Source organism: Perca fluviatilis, chromosome 7, assembly GCF_010015445.1.
Source record: "Perca fluviatilis chromosome 7, GENO_Pfluv_1.0, whole genome shotgun sequence".
NCBI classification, from domain to species: domain Eukaryota; kingdom Metazoa; phylum Chordata; class Actinopteri; order Perciformes; family Percidae; genus Perca; species Perca fluviatilis.
In genome coordinates this window covers 36,527,508-36,548,574 of record NC_053118.1, presented here as the reverse complement: position 1 = coordinate 36,548,574, position 21,067 = coordinate 36,527,508, and the positions used below count along the sequence as shown (strand labels likewise).

Genomic DNA, 21,067 nt, shown 5'->3' with positions numbered 1-21,067 from the left:
GGACTGTGGGAACATATGGCTGTGGGACCATAGGGCTGTGGGACCATAGGGCTGTGGGACCATAAGGCTGTGGGACCATATGGCTGTGGGACCATATGGCTGTGGGACCATAGGGCTGTGGGAACATAGAGCTCTGGGACCATAAGGCTGTGGGACCATAGGGCTGTGGGACCATAGGGCTGTGGGACCATAGGACTGTGGGAACATAGGGCTGTGGGACCATAGGACTGTGGGAACATAGGGCTGTGGGACCATAGGGCTGTGGGACCATAGGACTGTGGGAACATAGGGCTGTGGGACCATAGGACTGTGGGAACATAGGGCTGTGGGACCATAGGACTGTGGGAACATATGGCTGTGGGACCATAGGACTGTGGGAACATATGGCTGTGGGACCATAGGGCTGTGGGACCATAGGGCTGTGGGACCATAGGACTGTGGGAACATAGGGCTGTGGGACCATAGGACTGTGGGAACATATGGCTGTGGGACCATAGGGCTGTGGGACCATAGGGCTGTGGGACCATAGGGCTGTGGGAACATTGGGCTGTGGGACCATAGGGCTGTGGGACCATAGGGCTGTGGGACCATAGGGCTGTGGGAACATAGGGGCCTGTGGGACCATTTGGCTGTGGGACCATGGGGCTGTGGGACCATAGGACTGTGGGAACATATGGCTGTGGGACCATAGGGTGTGGGACCATAGGGCTGTGGGACCATAAGGCTGTGGGACCACTATGGCTGTGGGAACATAGGGCTGTGGGAACATAGAGCTGTGGGACCATAAGGCTGTGGGACCATAGGCCTATGGGACCATAGGACTGTGGGACCATGGGACTGTAGGGAACATAGGGCTGTGGGACCATGAACTGTAGGAACATGGGGCTTGGGACCATAGGCTTGGGACCATAGGTGTGGGCATGGGCTGTGGGACCACTAGGCTGTGGGAACATAGGGCTGTGGGACCATAGGATGCTGGGAACATATGGCTGTGGGACCATAGGACTGTGGGAACATATGGCTGTGGACCATAGGGCTGTGGGACCATAGGGCTGTGGGACCATAGGACTGTGGGAACATAGGGCTGTGGGCCATAGGACTGTGGGACATATGGCTGTGGGACCATAGGGCTGTGGGCCAGCTATAGGGCTGGGACCATAGGGCTGTGGACATGGTTGCCTGGGTGTGGACCATACTGTGCCATATGGCTGTGGCCTATGGCTGTGCGGGTAGGGATGGTGTGGTGGGTTGCCTATGGCCAGCGTGGACGGGCTTGACATGGGCTGTGGGCCATTGGGGACCTAGGCTGACCATGTGGATAGGGCTTGGACATAGGTGGGTAACTGTGGACCATATGGCTGTGGGAACATTGGGCTGTGGGAACATTGGGCTGTGGGAACATAGGGCTGTGGGAACATAGGGCTGTGGGAACATATGGCTGTGGGACCATATGGCTGTGGGAACATAGGGCTGTGGGAACATAGGGCTGTGGGAACATAGGGCTGTGGGAACATAGGGCTGTGGGACCATATGGCTGTGGAACATTGGGCTGTGGGAACATAGGGCTGTGGGAACATAGGGCTGTGGGGAACATAGGGCTGTGGGAACGTAGGGCTGTGGGACCATAGGGCTGTGGGAACATAGGGCTTTGGGACCAAATTATTCACTTCTCATTTTTGTGGAATTGGAGAGATTTTGATTGGTATGTGTATCTATTTGTCCATTGTTTATTTCTAAAGAAACACGACAATGTATAAAAGGCTCCATTACCTTGTATCTCACGTTATGGCTCTGTAGCAGACGCTTTTGTAAAAATAGGCTAACGATTGCGTCACATTGGATATGCTGTGTCTTTCTCTCCGACCCTACCATCTCCCTAGGGAATTTCCTCAAATCTTTTTTACCGTGGTTTATATACACCCTAAAGCAGACTTTAAAAAAGCCACTGAAATTATATTTAATACCTCACAGAAACTTGATTCTCTCTCTCCAGATGCTCCAAAATTCATTCTTGGAGATTTTAATAGGTGCTCCATAAAAAAGTCCCTGCGCACATTTTATCAGTATGTTGATTGTCACACAAGGAAGAATCAGACTCTGGATATGTGTTAGGGAACTGTTAAGGACACATATACTGCCTCCCTGCTTCCACCACTGGGAGCATCTGACCACAATGTGGTATATCTCTGTCCTGTCTATAAGAGTCTATATGACAGGGAAAAACCTAAAGTAAAGACTGTTAAGATGTGGAGTAATGACAGCATTTTGGCTTTGCAAGGATGTTTTGAATGTACACTCTGGGAAGTATTCGATGCTCAGGATATTAATGAACAGGTTGTGGCTGTGTCTGATTACATCTGTTTTTGCGTAGACTCTGTAATACCCACAAAGACATACAAGGTTTACTCTAATGATAAGCCTTGGGTATCTGGCAAATTAAAAAAAACTTATCAAAGGGGGAAAAAAAGCTTATCAAAATCAGGATGAGTCTGCAAGGAGGGATATACAGAGACAAATAAAAATGCAAATACAGCTGGACAAGCTCAGCTATAAACAGAAGCTGGAAGCCTCCTTGGCTTCTGGTAACTCAAGAGAGGCATGGAAAGGAATAAAAAACCTGACCTCCATTCCGCATAAGGGCAGGGGAAAGCCCTCCATTAACCTGAATGGCAATGATGGTAAGGACATGGCAAACCAACTTAATTCATTCTTCTGCCGTTTTGAGAGCAGCAAGAGTGATGAGGCTTTCACTATGCCTGCTATCCCTCCTAGTATAAGCATAGAAGAGACAGAAGTACTTCAATTATTTAAAGGCTGTAACATTAGAAAAAGCCCTGGCCCTGACCATATTGGAGGAGATGTTCTAAAATATTGTGCGGAGCAGCTCACACCTGTATTTACAGCCATTTTTAAGTCCTCTCTTAACTTGAAAAAAGTCCCCACTCTCTGGAAAACATCGACAATTGTACCAGTGACAAAAATACCCATGCCTAAGGAGCCTAATGACTTTAGGCCTATTGCATTAACTTCATTGGTAATGAAGTGCTTTGAGCGCCTAGTTAAGAGCTACATCATCTCCAAAACGCAGCACCTTCTGGACCCTATGCAATTTGCGTATCAAGCATCCAGAGGAGTTGAAGATGCTGTTGCAACTCTGCTGCATCTCTTACACACTCATTTAGAGAAGCCAAAGGCTCATGCAAAAATTATATTTGCTGATTTTTCTTCTGCTTTTAACACTATTAAACCCAGTATTTTAGCAAATGTTTTAACAGAAGAATTTTTACTTGACGATGATGTGGTCTCATGAATTGTGGACTTTCTTAGCTGTAGAGTACAACGAGTCAGAGTCGGTACGTCACTCTCTGACGATGTGACCACCTGTACAGGATCTCCACAGGGATGTGTTTTATCTTCTCTGATGTTCATCCTGTACACAAACTCCTGTACCAGCACTTTTCCTAACAGGCACTTTATTAAGTATGCGGATGATACTGCCTTGGTTAGTCTCCTATATGACCAGGAAGAGGAGCACGGCCCAGTTCTTGACTTTTTTATTGACTGGTGTAAGAAGTCAAATCTGATCTTAAATACTTCTAAAACAAAGGAGATGTCAATCGATTTTAGAAAAGCACAGTCCCCTAAATCCACTCTTATACACGGGGATCCTTTAGATAATGTCACAGAGTACAAGTACCTCGGCATGGTGCTCGACCACAAACTTAAATGGGACATATGGACTGACAGATTAAATACTAAGTCCCAACAAAGACTGTTCTTTTTAAGAAAACTGTTGTCCTTTAATGTCAGCAGCAGTGTTCTTCAAACGTTCTACTATGCCTTTGTTGAAAGTGTTCTCTCCTTTGGCATTATTTGTTGGTTTGGCAATGCCACTGAAGCACAGAAAAAGTACATCAGGAAAATAATAACAACATCAAGTAAACTATCAGGTATTCCATTACCAAGTATGGAAAGTGTATATAAAAACCGAATACTGAGGAAGGCAAATAGCATTGTGGGTAATCAGAGGCCCCCCTTGCCCCTCCTATTTGAATTGCTGCCTTCAGGACGACGATATTGTGCTCCTCTGTTTACAAAAAACAGATCCAAGTTCTCCTTTGTTCCACAGGCTATCAAACTCCTTAATATATCTAATAGTTAATGAAGGTCCTGTACGGTAATAAGGTCTTTATTTATTTATGTATCGTTATCCAGCTGGTCTGGAACCATACTCAACCTACACAACCTCCCCCCCATACAAGTGCCCTGGTTTATGAGTAATAATATCTGCATGTTACAGTCTTCTTTTTGTCTTTTCTTTTCTTTTTGGATTAATGTCGTTAAATGCCTTATGATGTGATGTGATGTGAAAACAAACAAACATAGTAGAGGAATTACCGTATAGTACGGGATAAGCTTGCAGGCAGTTTGGACTTCCATTAGCTGTTTAGGTTTAATGACTAATGTTAACTAGCATGTTAGTGATCAGTAATTAGCCTGTGTCTATGTTATCTCCTTACATATACCTACGCTCTCCGTCTCTGTAAGATTGGGAATGATTGAGATTTCTCTCGGCACAGCTACCAGAAGACTTCACACTTTCAGACAGGTTGCTCCGCTCACATCACGTCTTCAAGCTCAGTTGGAGGCTGCTCAGTAACGCTCAGCCAGCACCGGGAAAGAGACTTCTAATATCCTTCACTGGTCTCGGTCCAGAGACACGGCATCTGGTGGTCCATTCTTATATACTGTCTATGGCTTGAAGACGGTAACGGTAATGGACGACCAAGACGGTAGCGAGGCTGATATAGCCTCTTGTTTCACATTAAGTGATAGAAACCGATGTAGGCTAAACACAAACGACATTTCATGCAACAACAGTGAACTGTAATTGGGCCCGTGTACTTTTTCGTTCATTTGATTTCCGATTTTGAAACGAAAAGAGTGGTTCGGGAATAGCGTAAGACTGCTCCGGTGAAAGCCTTGTTTTCATGAACTTCTGGGGCTAGCTGCTAACAAGGTCGGAAGCTAACATCTAATGGCAGGCAGGTTGTTAATTAGCCAATGCTAAAAAGTATGGAAGTACTAGTTTCCCCTGCTTTCTTACAATATTCCTTGGTATTTGTCTATGAAATGTAAATTAATTGTTTGCGTGCTAGCTAGCTAAGTCAACGGTCAACACCTTTTATATTTCATAACGTGAAAGCTCAGGCTGCGTTAGCTTCAGTTAAGCCACAGCAGCAACTTGCACTACCCCGTTAAAATGCAACTTCAACCCTCGGCTATAACGGTAATCACGTAGCGATTTTACTGTCTATACATCTGTATGTGTGTTCGACATTTTGAAATACTTAAATTAGGTGTGTTACTGTGCAGGTCACTGAGTGAAGCTGAATATCCGAGGAGCAGGAACCCTTTGCAGGAGTTTTGGATTAATTAGCTGATTAGAGTGGGACACTTTGAGCCTACAATATTGGACCTTTTCACAATATTAAAATTTTCTGAGGGTTTTCATAAACTGTAAGCCATAATCATCAAAATTATAACAAACACAGGCTTGAAATATCTCGTTTTGCATGTAATAAGTCTATATAATATATTAGTTTTATCTTTTATAAAAATTACACGGACCAATTACATTAACTACATGAAAACTTCACTGTTGGTATGAAATGCGTGTTTGTGTTTAGTCTACATCATCAGTTTCTATCTAATGTGAAACGTCTTTTTTTCAAAAAACTTTATTATTCAAGTACAGATACATAAACACATTGAAAACATTAAATTCATACATACATACACGAAAAAGGGGCGCATGAAATTTACATTAAAGAGGTGTTAATTGTAAATGTTCAGAGTCCAGATGGCTCTCTTATTTGTCAGTCGTTTTAAAGTTTCAAAATATAAGTTTCAAAATTGGTGAATATTCGGTTTTCTTTCAGATCATTTACATTTATGGATATAAAATTTTCAAATAAAATTAAAAGATTCAAAATGAAAACATGGCATTTATCCAAATAATTTCCTTCATAGTAAAAAATTGCTACCAGGCTGTCTTGGTCCGTTCCAGGCGTGATGGGGAGTGAAGTAAGCAAAGAAAATGACTGTGTCTTGGATGTGGGCGGGCTTGACGTCAAGCCCCCGCCCACATCCAAGTCGTCATTTTTCGCGAGGTCTGGCGAGATGCACTTGTTATTATCGGTTTAGCAGAGAAGAAACAAACTCGTCAGGCGTTTCAATTCAATTTTATTTGTAGTATCAAATCATAACAAGAGTTATCTCAAGACACTTTACAGATAGAGTAGGTCTAGACCACACTCTATAATTTACAAAGACCCCAAAAATGTCAGTGATTCCCTCCAAGAGCATTTCAGTGCGACAGTGGTGAGGAAAAACTCCCTTTTAGGGAGAAACCTGGGACAGACCCAGGCTCTTGGTAGGCGGTGTCTGACGGTGCCGATTGGGGGTGTGATGAACAGTGGCAATAACAGTCACAATAAAGATAATGGATCTATGACTAGAAATAGTAGTCGTAGTAGTTCATGGTGTAGCAGGACATAGCAGGGCATCACAGGATGTAGCAGGACGTAGCAGGGCACTGCAGAGCGTAGCAGGACAACAAGGCAGGACCACAGTGACAGGCTGCAACCATGATTTAGGGGCCTCCCTAATCCAAGGAAAAATGCCGGGCAAAAATAAAAATACAAATAAGTAAAATAAAAGAAAAATATGGACTCCGAGGAATAAGCTCCCCAGAGCTAGGTTAGTAACAAACATTTCTGGGACATGGATGCACACAAATGGAAAGAGAGAGGAGAGAGGAGCTCAGTTCGTCAAAGGAAGTCCCCCGGCAGTCTAAAACTATAACATCATAATTAAGAGAGACAGGTTAAAGAGAGGAGCCTGGTCAAGGTAGAACTCTCCCCAACCAGATCGGGCTGTACTGGCTGTCTCCCTCTACTTTGATTATATCATTGATTATATGGTAAATTAATCTGATGACTATGAAGAGAAGCAGGTGGGATGGGCTAGGTGGATGCTGCAACTCCTCACTCCCTGACAATAAGCTTTATCGAAGAGGAGAGTTTACTCTTAAATGTGGTGACGGTATCTTATCTTATTATCTTATCTGATCTGTGAGGTTTCACTTTCATTATCTGTTCAGCAGAAAGGAAACAAACAGCATCTTCAACCTTTCAGAAAGCTGAAAACATGTTTAATCATTCATCATTCGGTCAGCGGCATGGTGACAGTTATCAGAGAGGAGACTGTATTCGTAGCCAGCGTCCTTCAACATGCGCCCTACTGTCTTTGTCCCGTTGAAATCCTTTGTTTGAACAAGCTGTAAAGATGAAGAAAAAAACAGTTTAACACTTTGACACTGTCCTGTAAAGATACAAATTTATTTATGAAAAAACTCAAAGATTCACCGTCCAGTCTGATCTCAGGTGTGGAGCGCTGATCACCACCGTGTCAGGGGAGTCACCATAGTTGTTGACATAGTAGTTTATATATTTGTTTCCTTTAATGACGAGCCCCTGAGATCCATAAACAGACAAAGTTGAAGTTGCAGTTAGGTTCTTCTCGGCTAAACGGATAACAAAGGAGAAACTTCACAGGACGTGTGTTGGGCTTTTTATTCCACCAGAGGGCTCCACACTCATTCATTATAGTCCATGAGAAAGGGGGGTTGATCGTTATCATCGGGGGGACAAAGGCTCATAGTGATTTTTGGCAAGGTAAACACCCCTAGTTCTAGAAAAATCACGATAGCAGTGCAGGGGTGGTAGCGAATCACTTTTTATAAGCTCATGAAGTTACTAGCCCCCTAAGAAATCTGGTGTATATCTGGTTTAGGCTCATGGTAAGGGATATTGTCAATATTCTATAATATGGTGCTTGGTATCGTTGGTAAGGGGACCTTTTAGGCTTTCATTTAAGCCCAGTACTGAATCTGTCTGACAAACACAGAGGTCACATGACTTATTTAAACCAGAGATAACACACATTTTCTCCCAATTTCCGACTAAACTGTATGCTTTCTTTTATCCCTGGGGCATGACAGAACACCAGGGACACAAAACTCAACAACTTCAATACTCAAGGCACTCTGATTATTCAGAAAATGTACAATATACCCATACTATTTATATGTGAGAGCCTTAAATTAGACTTATTATTATACTTAGAGCAAAGGAAACTAGCACCTTGGTATAACTCCCAAACTCGCAAATTAAAACAAATCTCGCGAAACCTCGAAAGTAAGTGGCGTTCCACCAAAGTGGAAGAATCTCGTTTGGATTGGCAAGAAAGTCTCAAAACCTATTGGAAGGCCCTAAGAAAGGCCAGATCAGACTATTACTCATCACTAATAGAAGAAAATAAGAACAAGCCAAGGTTTCTTTTCAGCACTGTAGCCAGGCTGACAGTCACAGCTCTACTGAGCCATCTATTCCTCTAGCTCTGAGTAGTGATGACTTCATGAGCTTCTTTAATGATAAAATTATAACAATTAGAGATAAAATCCATCACCTCTTGCCCTCAACTTCTAACGGTTCACCTTTAAACGCAGGAACGCTAGAAAGAACGACTATTCCCAACATATACTTAGACTGCTTTTATCCTATAGACCTTCAACAATTAATGTTAAAGATATCTTCAGCTAAGCCATCTACCTGTTTCTTAGACCCCATCCCAATGAGACTACTCAAAGAAGCATTACCCGTGGTTAACACTTCAATACTAGATATGATCAATATGTCTTTATTAACAAGTTATGTACCGCAGTCATTTAAAAACCTCTTCTGAAAAAACCCACCCTCGTTTCTGATGTCTTAACCAACTATAGACCTATATCTAACCTTCCTTTTCTATCCAAGATCCTTGAGAAGGTAGTCGCTAATCAGTTATGTGACTTTCTACATAGCAATAGCTTATTTGAGGACTTTCAGTCAGGATTTAGAAAGTATCATAGCACAGAGACTGCACTGGTGAAAATTACTAACAACATTCTAACTGCTGCAGACAAAGGACTTGTCTCCGTACTTGTCTTACTAGATCTTAGTGCTGCATTTGACACTATTGACCATACCATCCTGTTACAGAGACTGGAACATTTAGTTGGCATATAAGGAATCACACTGAATTTGTTAATGTTAACAATAAATCATCCAGGTACGCTAAAGTTAGCCATGGCGTTCCACAAGGCTCAGTGCTTGGACCAATTCTATTCTCCTTATACATGCTTCCTCTTGGTAATATTATTAGGAAACATTCAATTAACTTTCACTGTTACGCAGATGACACCCAATTATACCTATCAATTAAGCCAGACGAAACCAGTAAGTTAGCCAAACTTCAAGCGTGCATCAAAGATATAAAATCATGGATGACCTACAATTTTGTTAAATTTTGTTAAACTCTAACAAAACTGAAGTTATTGTGCTGGGCCCTAAACACCTCCAAACCTCATTATCTAAAGACATAGTTACTCTAGATGGTATTGCCCTGGCCTCCAGCACTACTGTCCGAAATCTAGGAGTTATTTTTGATCAGGATATATCCTTTAACGCCCACTTAAAACAAACCTCAAGAACCGCCTTCATTCACCTTTGAAACATTGCCAAAATTAGGAATGCTAATGCTAATGCTGGAAAAACTAGTCCATGCATTTGTTACTTCCAGGCTGGACTATTGTAATTCCCTACTGTCAGGTTGCCCAAATAAGTCCCTTAAGACTCCAGAATGCTGCAGAACGTGTTCTGACAAGAACTAAGAAAAGAGATCATATTTCTCCTGTATTAGCTTCTCTGCATTGGCTTCCTGTAAAATCCAGGATTGAATTTAAACCCTAACCCTAACCCTTGGAACCAGCTCCCAATCTGGGTCAGGACACCAAAATCATGGTTGCAGCTGTCGCCGTGGTCCTGCTGCACGCCCTGCCATTCCCTGTTACACCCTGCTACACCCTGCTATGCCCTGTTACACCCTGCTACACCCTGCTATGCCCTGTTACACCCTGCTACACCCTGCTATGCCCTGTTACACCCTGCTACACCCTGCTATGCCCTGTTACACCCTGCTACACCCTGCTATGCCCTGTTACACCCTGCTACACCCTGCTATGATCTGTTTCACCTGCTACGCCCTGCTATGTCCTGCTATGCTCTGTTACACCTGCTACGCCCTGCTATGATCTTTTGTTATCACCCCCTCGCCCTGCTATTTCCTGCTATGCTCTGCGGTGCCTTGCTATGCAATGAACTACTACAACTACTATTTCTAGTCACTGTTCCATTATCTTTATTGTGACTATAATTGCCACTGTTCATCACACCCCCAACCAGCACCGTCAGACACCTCCTACCAAGCGCCTGGGTCTGTCCCAGGTTTCTCCCTAAAAGGGAGTTTTTCCTCACCACTGTCACACTGAATGCTTGCTCTTGGGGGAATTACTGGGATTGTTGGGTCTTTGTAAATTATAGAGTGTGGTCTAGACCTACTCTATCTGTAAAGTGTCTTGAGATAACTGTTGTTATGATTTATTTGATATTATTAAAGTGCCCATATTATGAAAGAAATCACTTTTTCTGGGATTTGGGGTGTTTTTTGTGTGTCTCTGGTGATTAGAATTGATAGAATTGATGTATCCCACAAACTTAACTTATTTTTCAGTTTGACACTGTCCTGTAGAGAACAAATGTATTTTTGAAAAAACACAAAGATTCACCTTCCCGTTTGACCTCATGTCTCGAGCGCTGCCCACCAACGTGTCAGAGGAGTCGCTACTGTTGTTTAGTTTATGGACGAGCCACCGAGATCCATTTTTGATCGTCACTCTGAGAAAACAAACAAACAGTTTGAAGACGTTAAAAGGGTTTTGTTTCTTCATCGTCCATCAGTTCCACTTCAAGTTCAGCCAGCAATGGAGCACTTGTTATTAAAGTTTAGGAAGTACCTCTCTACCTGATCTTCAGTTCTGTTTGTTAATAATAATAATAATAATAATAATAATTTTTTACATTTATATAGCGCTGTATCATAGACATTCAAAGCGCTTCACAACAGGGGGGGAGGGGGGACAACTCTCTACCGCCACCAATGTGTAGCACCCACCTGGGTGATGCACGGCAGTCTCACAGCTCGGTAGAGAGGGAGGGGAAAATGTTTTTAGTGGTGGGGGAAACCGGAGCAAAACTCACACAGACACAAGAACACACAAACTTCTGAATAAGTGAACTAAACATGTGCTCAAGTCAACAAAGGAAACAACTCAGCAACACTAGCGCACCAACTAGAGAAATATTTGGTAACGCTTTTACAGAAAGCGGCACCTGAACAATCCTGGAAATGAATCATCGTCGATACAGACTAGGACTGACCTGACTCCAGAGTGGCTCACTGGTCCTAACTTAATGGGAGCTACTTTCAGTGGCCTCTTCATCTTCTCAGCCTTGAAAACCGGAGCGTCGTATAATCTGATTTCTTCTGTTGGAACAGCAGGTAGTTAGGTTAATGTTACCTGTGCTTTCTACAAGAGAGACAAGAGTTTCACAGAATGACTTCCACAGCAGGAAGCTCAGGAATTAGCATACAGAGATTTACTGTGAGACTGTGGTCGTGTGTGGACTTTACGATTCATTTTCATTCACAAATTAAATTTCATTTAAGTAGGGAGTTAAAAGATATCTTAACTGTTATTCTCTGGGAAAATATCGGTGACGTCACCCATTGGTTTACGCAACTACACAACTGAAGGAGTTACTTTGTGGGAAAAGTTAAGTGTGTGGGATAAGTTAAGTGTGTGGGATAAGTTAAGTGTGTTGGAAAAGTTAAGTGTGTGGGATAAGTTAGTTAGAAGATGCCCCCACAACTGGCATTTTAGCTAACTGGGAGCTCTGGTCATTAGCTGCAGCAACTCCAGTTTGCTAGCACCGATTTTGGTCATTTCTTTTCCTATCGACAGTACTCTGTGACATCTAATAATCAAGATTCAGGTATTAATCGTGTGTGGGATGAGTTAAATTTCAATACGATTTTAAGCTTGTGAAATAAAGTTCAAAAATCACTTTTTTTCCTCTAATTTCACTCCTTTCATTGCTCTGAACAGCTGTTGTTTTACCTCTGTTCTGCTTTGAGTTTGGTGTTGTTGCTAATCTTTTTGCTTCTGTGCTTTGTCTCGTTTTGTGCCAAGTTCTACTCTACTAATCTCCCTTTCTTTCTTGTTTCTGTATTTTAAGAGCCTTTTTAACATCGAGGCCAGGGGACTACAGATGAAAAACAGCCTTTGGGTTAAATCTGGCATTTTAAAAACCTTGTATACATGTGTTTTATTCATTTGCACGGACCCCCTTTTTCTGAATTTTGATTAAATTTGAGCCCATATTTCTTTTGTGCATTAGAAATGAGAAAGTGTAGTTTGCAGTGTGCAAAGGAACTTTTGCTAATGTCACTTCAGAGCAGGGTTATTATAGTAAAGTAAAACTTAACAACAGCACTGAAAGGTATTGTTACTGCATACCTCTGAGACATTATACCTGGACCTAACAAGAAGAACTAAAACTTAATATATAAAAGCTACAACTTTCTGAACTGAAACTAAAACTATAACTAATAGAAAAGTCAAAACTGGATGAGAGTCATGTTAATAACTCTCCAAACTAATGATATAATACAAAAATGCTCCACAAGTAAAAGTCCTGCATTACAGTACTTGAGTAAATGTTACTTAACCCTCATGCCCTCCTTAAAAAAACGTACTCTCGACACCTTCGAGGCAAAAATGTCCACGCACACAAAAACTGTTATTAAATCATCATTTATCAATTTTTTTTCTGCTTTTTTTTCATAAATCACTTAAACAACTTGTAACCTAATCAAAACTACCAAACATTCAATCATTTTCAGGATTTTAACCCTTTAAATGCCAGTTTATGTATTTGAAGTATTTCATTTTTTATTACAAAAAACACAAAAAATTATTTTTTTTCCATATAATGAATAATATCTAGATGGGGCTTTGGTGGTGATTAGAGGCTTGGATATGTCAAAGATAAGCAACAAAATTAATTTGATTGCATTAGTATTTTTTACATAGTTCCAGATACTCCCTTTCGACACCTTCGAGGCAAAAATGTACATGTCCAAAAAACTGTTATTAAATCATCATATATCAATATTTTTTTCTGCTTTTTTTTCATAAATCACTTAAACAACTTCTAAATTGCTCAAAACTACCAAACATTTAATCATTTTCTGGATTTTAACCCTTTAAATGCCAGTTTTAAATCTTTGAAGTAACAATTATTTATGAAAAACCCAACAAAACATTAATTATTTTCCATAAAATAAATCATAGGGGAATGGGGCTTTGGTGGTGATTAGAGGCTTGGATATGTCAAAGATAAGCAACAAAACTTATTTGATTGCATTAGTATTTTTTATGTAATTCCAGATACTCCCTCTGGACACCTTCGAGGCAAAAATGGCCCCATTGACTTCCATTATAACCACATGTTTTGATCTCTCTGCCTTTACAGTATAAAACCATGCATTCTGTAATGTCAGCATTTCATTTGGAAGAAAACTAGTCATATTTGACATTTTTACAGTATTTCACCAGATTCAACCATTTTGCCCTTGTAGGCAGATGCATGAAATTATAGTTATATTATGGAGCTCTGTGTGTGTGTGTGTGTGTGTGAGTGTGTGTGTGTGTGTTTGTGTGTGTGTGTGTGTGTGTGTGTGTGTGTGTGTGTGTGTGTGTGTGTGTGTGTGTGTGAGTTTGCGTGAACCTGTGAGCAAGCAATGATCACTTTAGAAGGATGCATTTCATGTGTCTTTGGAGACGTGCTTGAATAAAAACATTGTCTCCTGCATGTGCTGTAAACTGGTGCTTATCATTTCAAATGGTTTGTGGGACATGGTGGCCCTGAAGACTGGTCTCCCACTATGGACATCCCACAGGCTCCGGGTGGATTCCCCTTTGGACCGGTACACACCAGCCAAGTGTGAAGTCCCATGTATGTTAAAATCTCTTGAGCATCCACATCACTCCATCCTGAGATTGAACACCTCCCGTGTAGGTTTGTCATTTCCTGAATCAGCTGGATCAAGTCAAGAGTGAAGAAAAGGTGGAAAGAGGATGCCACATCATGGATTCTTGATATGGGATCTCGTGGGCTCTGACATCATGCTGGTCGGTGCTTGAATGTTGCGCAGCGTCTCAGTATTAGATGGAGACCAGACTTGCCAATTCTTCACTGTCCATTCAATGTTAGGATGGACAGGATCTTCAGTGTCCTCTCCACTTTCAGAGGAAGGTTAGAGGCACTCACAGAGTTGGAGGACTCCAGTGACTATTTTGTCAGACTCCAGAAACTTGTGTCATCTTCAGATGAGTCCTGCAGTTGGCTGGAAGATAAAGGCTCCTTCTCTTTGCACACACACACACACCCACACACACACAAATATACATATATACACAGACACACACACACAAACACACACACACATACACACACACATATACACACACACACACACACATCCAAGCACGCACGCACGCACGTGCGCGTGCACACACACACACACACACACACACACACACACACACACACAGAGCTCCATAATATAACTATAATTTCATGCATCGGCCTACAAGGGCAAAATGGTTGAATCTGGTGAAATACTGTAAAAATGTCAAATATGACTAGTTTTCTTCCAAATGAAATGCTGACATTACAGAATGCATGGTTTTATACTGTAAAGGCAGAGAGATCAAAACATGTGGTTATAATGGAAGTCAATGGGGCCATTTTTGCCTCGAAGGTGTCCAGAAGGAGTATTTTGGAATTACATAAAAAATACTAATGCAATCAAATCAGTTTTGTTGCTTATCTTTGACATATCCAAGCCTCTAATCACCACCAAAGCCCCATCTACATATTATTCATTATATGGGAAAAAAATCATTTTTTGTGTTTTTTTTTATAAAAAATGACATACTTCAAATACATAAACTGGCATTTAAAGGGTTAAAATCCTGAAAATTATTGAATGTTTGGTGGTTTTGATTAGGTAAGAAGTTGTTTAAGTGATTCATGAACAAGATAAAAAAGATAGATTATAAAGACAGTTGCGTTCATGTTTACTTGCGGGAGCCATCTTGGAAACCAGTCATGACTAGTCGAACGCCGTGCAACGTGGAATCTCCACAGACAGTCTGGGAATCTCAGACTCATTTGCACAGCGCTCGTTTTTCGACTAGTCATGACTTGTTTCCAAGATGGCTCCCGCAAGTAAACATGAACGCGACTGTCTTTATAATCTATCTTTTTTAATAAACTATCTGTACACTTACAATGTTGTCAATGCTTCGGTTCACATTTAGGGACCCTCATTATGCTAACGTTATGGTGTGGTGATATTTCGAGCCTTTTTAGTGGTATTAAATAACGATTCAATTTGAGTGTCTCTATGCCCCATATAACTAGCATTGTAAGCTAACCAGCAGTCCGCGGTAGCCTCGTCAAAGCTCCAAACTCATTTGATTAGCATGAAAACATGTCCCAGAGAGCGACAGAGTAGGTACACATCAGGTAATAACCCCTAGGTTCGTTTTGCACCGGAATTGTCCTTTAAGTTTTTAAAAGTAAAAGCGCCCAATTTAAAGATTTCTGACATGCCCCTCTGGCTGAAACAAAGCTTTTTTTCAGAGTTGTTAAAGATTAGGAGTACACAACTTCCATCTACAGCAGCCTACTTTGAGTTGATGTCCTTTTGAAAAGTACAATGTGAATCTGCAAAGTGAACAGTTCAGTAGAAAAGGAATTAAAGAGTCTCCCCAAAAGGGAACTCAAGAAGTATAACCGTATCTCTACATTTACAGACAGCCCAAACTGAAAAGTCTTTACCTTCCTCGGCTGGTGACTCCACAGAAACAGCCAGCAGATACACAGCCACAGCCACAGCAAAGAGGATCATCTTGAAAGAAAACATGTTGGATTATAATCTTGTTTCAGTCACAGCCCAGTGAGACATTCAGCCATACGCAGAGTTTGCGGGGAGGGAGGGGGGGGGATGCAATAAAGCAATAAAGGTTTCCTAAATGCCATGTATATAAATTGCTTTCAGCTTACTAATGGACTGCGCGTTTTGTGTAGATTTGGACTTTTATACCTTTAATTCCACTTTGTGTAAACGGTGAAGTGGAGAGGCCTCATTCACCTGCGTACAGCTGGCTGGTGAATGTGAAGCTCGTAGCCTATAGGCCTTGCTGGATACACGGTGACTCTATTTGTGGATCTACTGATCGCTGTGGATTACTTTTTGTTTTTTCGTGACATTGGATCATGGCAAAATACGGATCTTTCTTCTTAACGTGTCTTAACGTTTTATGGTGTGATTGTGCTTGGTTTCTGTGTGTGGAGAGGCATCTCAACAGACTGTAGGTCCAACACTGAGTGTTCACTGTTAAATGTTAGTTGAATTTAAGTGTAGATAAGGGATTAAGCCAGGATTTCCGTGTTATCCTGGATGAATTTAGCCTTGAATCGGTTTCACGAAAGGGTAGGCACATAAATCACCATGGCGATTTATTCTGTGCAGCTCGTGATCGTCTGCTGCGCTTTCTCTCGCTGTTTCATTACAGCGGCCGTGTTTCTTTTCTTTTTATACAAATAATGTGTTTCACGTCATCATACTTCCACAAGAAGCTGCTGCTCACTCTGTATAAAGTATGTACAATGTGTATTCTCCATTTTGGCATCAGTAAATCTGTGATCGACCTTGCGGTCTGTTAAGGAAAGCCGTGAACGCGCATCTATCTGAATTACTTCAGCCTGGCTCAACCTAGTCGCTCCTCCTCAGCCTGGCTCGGCCTTCGTGAAACGCACCAAGCCAGGCTGCACAGATTAGACTAGGTCAAGCCTCGCTTTATCAGTTATCCTGGATGTATATATTCTGCTTTTGTGAAACAGGCCCCAGGTCTTAGCTGCTACAACAAGTTTTATTTTTTATTTATTTATTTAAAACCCCCCAGATTACATCACATCTGTGAGGTTTCACTTTCATTATGTGTTCAGCAGAGAGAAAACACCCTGCAACGTATAATAATTATTATTGTTATTATTAACACTTATTGTTACTCACCAAGTTGATGTAGAGACCTATGGAGAAGATAAAGAATACTTTTATTAGAATCATTTGAAGTTACAGTAAATCTTGAAATGAAATTGTATTTGGATGTCAATAAACACAACAGTATATTGGAGTCCTCTGGTGGAATAATAAAACACATGACACTGTGAAGTTTCCCCTTTATTATCTGATCAGCAGAGGAAACAAACTGCAACTTCAATCTTTCAAAAAGCAAAAATGTTTACATGTGACAGCATATCATAGCGGGGCATCTGGGTATCCTCCCCCAGGGAAATTTTGAGCGTCAACGACTTCATTTCCTTCATTCTGATACACTTATAGGCACCACTGTACGGTGGAAATGCCTTTATTTAGCCTATGCAAAGGAAAGCACAGATGACAATTCAAAATATATTAAACATATGTGAAGTATGTTGCATACCTCTAAAGTCTCATGGATCCTAAATTGAATAGGCAACCATTGGAGTGAGGCTAAGATGGGGGAAATGCGCTCATGTTTACGTGTGCCAGTTAAAAGACGTGCAGCAGCATTCTGTACCATCTGTAGACGGGCGATGGAGGACCCACATAAAGTGCATTACAGTAATCCAGCCGAGTGGTAACAAAGGCGTGGATTACCATCTCAAAGTGCTGTCTTGACAGTATTGGCTTTATTTTGGCCAGCTGCCTCAAGTGGAAGAAGCTTGATTTGACATCATCCTTGATCTGACTGCTAAACTTAAGGTCCGGGTCCACTTTAACTCCTAGGTTTTTGATGCTAGGTTTAATATACTGTTCCAAGGAACCCAGATCTACAGGGGGGGTCCCGGTGGTGCCATAAAAAACCATTACCTCCTTAAAGTTAAAAAAGTTCAGAGCCATCCAGGCCTTTATGTCGTCGAGACACTTAAGTAGCAATCTGACAGAGTATGCATCTTTCTTTTTAAGAGGCACATAAATCTGACTGTCATCTGCATAACAATGGAATGATATGCCGTGCTTCCTAAGTATGGAACCAAGTGGGAGTAAATAGAGAGAGAAAAGGAGAGGGCCAAGAACTGAGCCCTGTGGGACCCCACACGAGAGAGGAGCAGTGGAGGATACACAGTCACCAAGGCTGACACAGAACAGTTGAACAGTGGAACAGGTAGAGGAATCAAGTGAGTTCCCCATAGAGTTCAGAAGGCCCTGCCACGCACCAGTTGAGTGAGTGCGGATTTCAAGTTGCGGCTTTCGTCGCTGTTTGTGACTTTGCCTAAGATTGAGTGACAAGTAGTACTCGCCCTGTTGTTTATCTGGTTGCCATGACTTCGCGAGTGATGACTTCCTGTCACTGTTCCAGTTGAGGGGAGAGAGAGAGGATGACAGTTCGCTTGAGTTCAGTAGAGCACATGGCTCTGTAGTCATGTAATTATGACTTTATATACAACATGTAGCTACATAGCGGAAACCCTGTTGTGCGTCTGCCCTATTTCTGATACTGTGGCGGCAGAAATCAACACAGAGCACATGTGTCAAACTCGAGGCCCAGGGGCCAAATCCGGGCCCCTTTGCAGATTTAGATCCGGCCCGTGTATCAATTTGGGTTCACAATAAATTTTGGCTTGCCTAGTTGTGCGCCAAAACCAAAAACACAGGAAAGTGTTTTTTTAAACTGCAATTACCTGATATTCAAAGCAGAATTTTGGCAGATTTGCCGACGCTGAGACTCAGAAATTCCCCCAGAAGGAACTCTTTAGATGACTTTCGTAGGGCTTCGTGACAACAAAAATGCGACAAAAAGCGTACAAAAATGTCGGAAAAAGCAACTAATTTACCAAAAGGTGAGAAATGTCTGAGAAAGCCACAAAAACGTTGGAACCAAAACAACAAAAATGAGGAAAAAAGCTACCGAAATGTTTAAAAAAGTGACATGCAGTAACAAAAGCACGTCAATAATCTCTCCATGTCTGGCCCTTGGTGAGATTCTCTTTTTCCAGTGTGGCCCTCTGGGAAAATGAGTTTGACACCCCTGACATAGAAGAAACACTGGGTAGCTTTTGTGCCTATTATTATTATTATTATTATAGCTACATGTTGAATCGGCTGCAGGGCTACTCTGACAGTTTTATACTTTTATAAAGATACCCATTTTATAATAGGCCTACCCATAATACTTTTATAACAATACCCATAATAAATACGAATTTATGTGTCATTTATCAGATCAGACTCTGTCCCCACCCAAACCCCTGCCGCCAAAATCTCACTCTGAACTCTGTTCAAAACTTGAGATCCCTGCTGTTGTTGTGTGTGTCATTGGGCATTTTTAAGTGGGTATATGTAAATCCTGGAGCTTTCTTAGAGGGTATACTGCGTATACCTGCGTATCGCGTAGCTAAAACAAAAAGCTAAAACTTTCTGAACAACTGAAACTAAAACTATAACTAATAGAAAAGTCAAAACTGCATGAGAGTCATGTTAATTACTCTCCAAACTAATGATACAATAAGAAAATTCTCCATAAGTAAAAGTCCTGCATTACAGTACTTGAGTAAATGTTACTTAAGTAAAAGTAGTAAGCATACATACATACATACTTATTTTAATACAACACACTTTCAAGTTTCAAAAGTAAAAGTGCCCAATTTAAAGATGTCTGACATGCCCCTCTGGCTGAAACTAAGTGTTTTTCCAGATTAGGAGTACACAACTTTCATCTACAGCAGCCTACTTTGAGTTGATGTCCTTTTGAAAAGTACAATGTGAATCTGCAAAGTGAACGGTTCAGTAGAAAAGGAATTAAAGAGTCTCCCCAAAAGGGAACTCAAGAAGTATAACTGTATCTCTACATTTACAGACAGCCCAAACTGAAAAGGATTTACCTCCATTGAGGCCATAAAAGGCCAGCAGAGCCAGAGCCCCAGCCCCAGCAGAGAGGAGCATCTTGTTAGAAACCATGTTGGCTTATAATCTTTGTTTCAGTCACAGCCCAGTGAGACATTCACCTGGGTTTTATAGTCCTGAGACTCCTCCCTGTTCTCACACAGTTCATCTGTTCCTGTGTGTGTGTGTGGGAAGGGTTTCCTGTTCCTGTAACTGTCTGACGCCCAGTTTCCAGAAAAAAATAAAAAATACGACAAACAAAAAATATGACAAAAAGGTCTTAAAAATGCTGCAGTCATTATTCATGTTTTGAATGGCACCTACAAATGAAATGTATTATTATTATTATTTAAAAAACACTGAGAGGTTTATGCCTCGATGCAGAGGTCTAGGGTTTGAATCCGACCTGTGACGATTTCCTGCATGTCTTCCCCCCTCTCTCTCTCTCTCCTTTCTCACTGAGCTGTCCATTCAAATTAAAGGCGGAATATGTGGGAATATTGGGCTGTGGGACAATAGGGCTGTGGGAACATATGGCTGTGGGAACATATGGCTGTGGGAATATTGGGCTGTGGGAACATAGGGCTGTGGGACAATAGGGCTGTGGGAACATATGGCTGTGGGAATATTGGGCTGTGGGACCATTGGGCTGTGGGAACATATGGCTGTGGGAATATTGGGCTGTGGGACCATTGGGCTGTGGGAACATATGGCTGTGGGAACATAGGGCTGTGGGACCATAGGGCTGTGGGACCATTGGGCTGTGGGAACATTGGGCTGTGGGACCATAGGGCTGTGGGACCATTGGGCTGTGGGAACATAGGGCTGTGGGACCATTGGGCTGTGGGATCATAGGCCTGTGGGACAATAGGGCTGTGGGAACATAGGGCTGTGGGAACATAGGCCTGTGGGATCATAGGGCTGTGGGAACATATGGCTGTGGGAATATTGGGCTGTGGGACCATTGGGCTGTGGGAACATAGGGCTGTGGGAACATAGGGCTGTGGGAATATTGGGCTGTGGGAATATTGGGCTGTGGGACCATTGGGCTGTGGGAACATAG

General features: G+C 41.9%; 1 protein-coding gene across 1 annotated transcript; it reads right to left on the bottom strand.

Moving 5' to 3' along the window:
* Nucleotides 1-7,044: 7,044 nt before the first annotated feature.
* Nucleotides 7,045-20,094, bottom strand: LOC120563185. Its single transcript, XM_039807340.1, has 7 exons — nt 20,004-20,094; nt 17,152-17,168; nt 15,915-15,984; nt 11,382-11,487; nt 10,730-10,838; nt 7,431-7,538; nt 7,045-7,342 (listed from the first exon to the last, which is right to left on the bottom strand). Exons 1-7 carry the CDS (start codon nt 20,077-20,079, stop codon nt 7,217-7,219), a joined length of 612 nt encoding a protein of 203 aa, XP_039663274.1. The 5' UTR covers nt 20,080-20,094; the 3' UTR covers nt 7,045-7,216.
* Nucleotides 20,095-21,067: the final 973 nt, after the last annotated feature.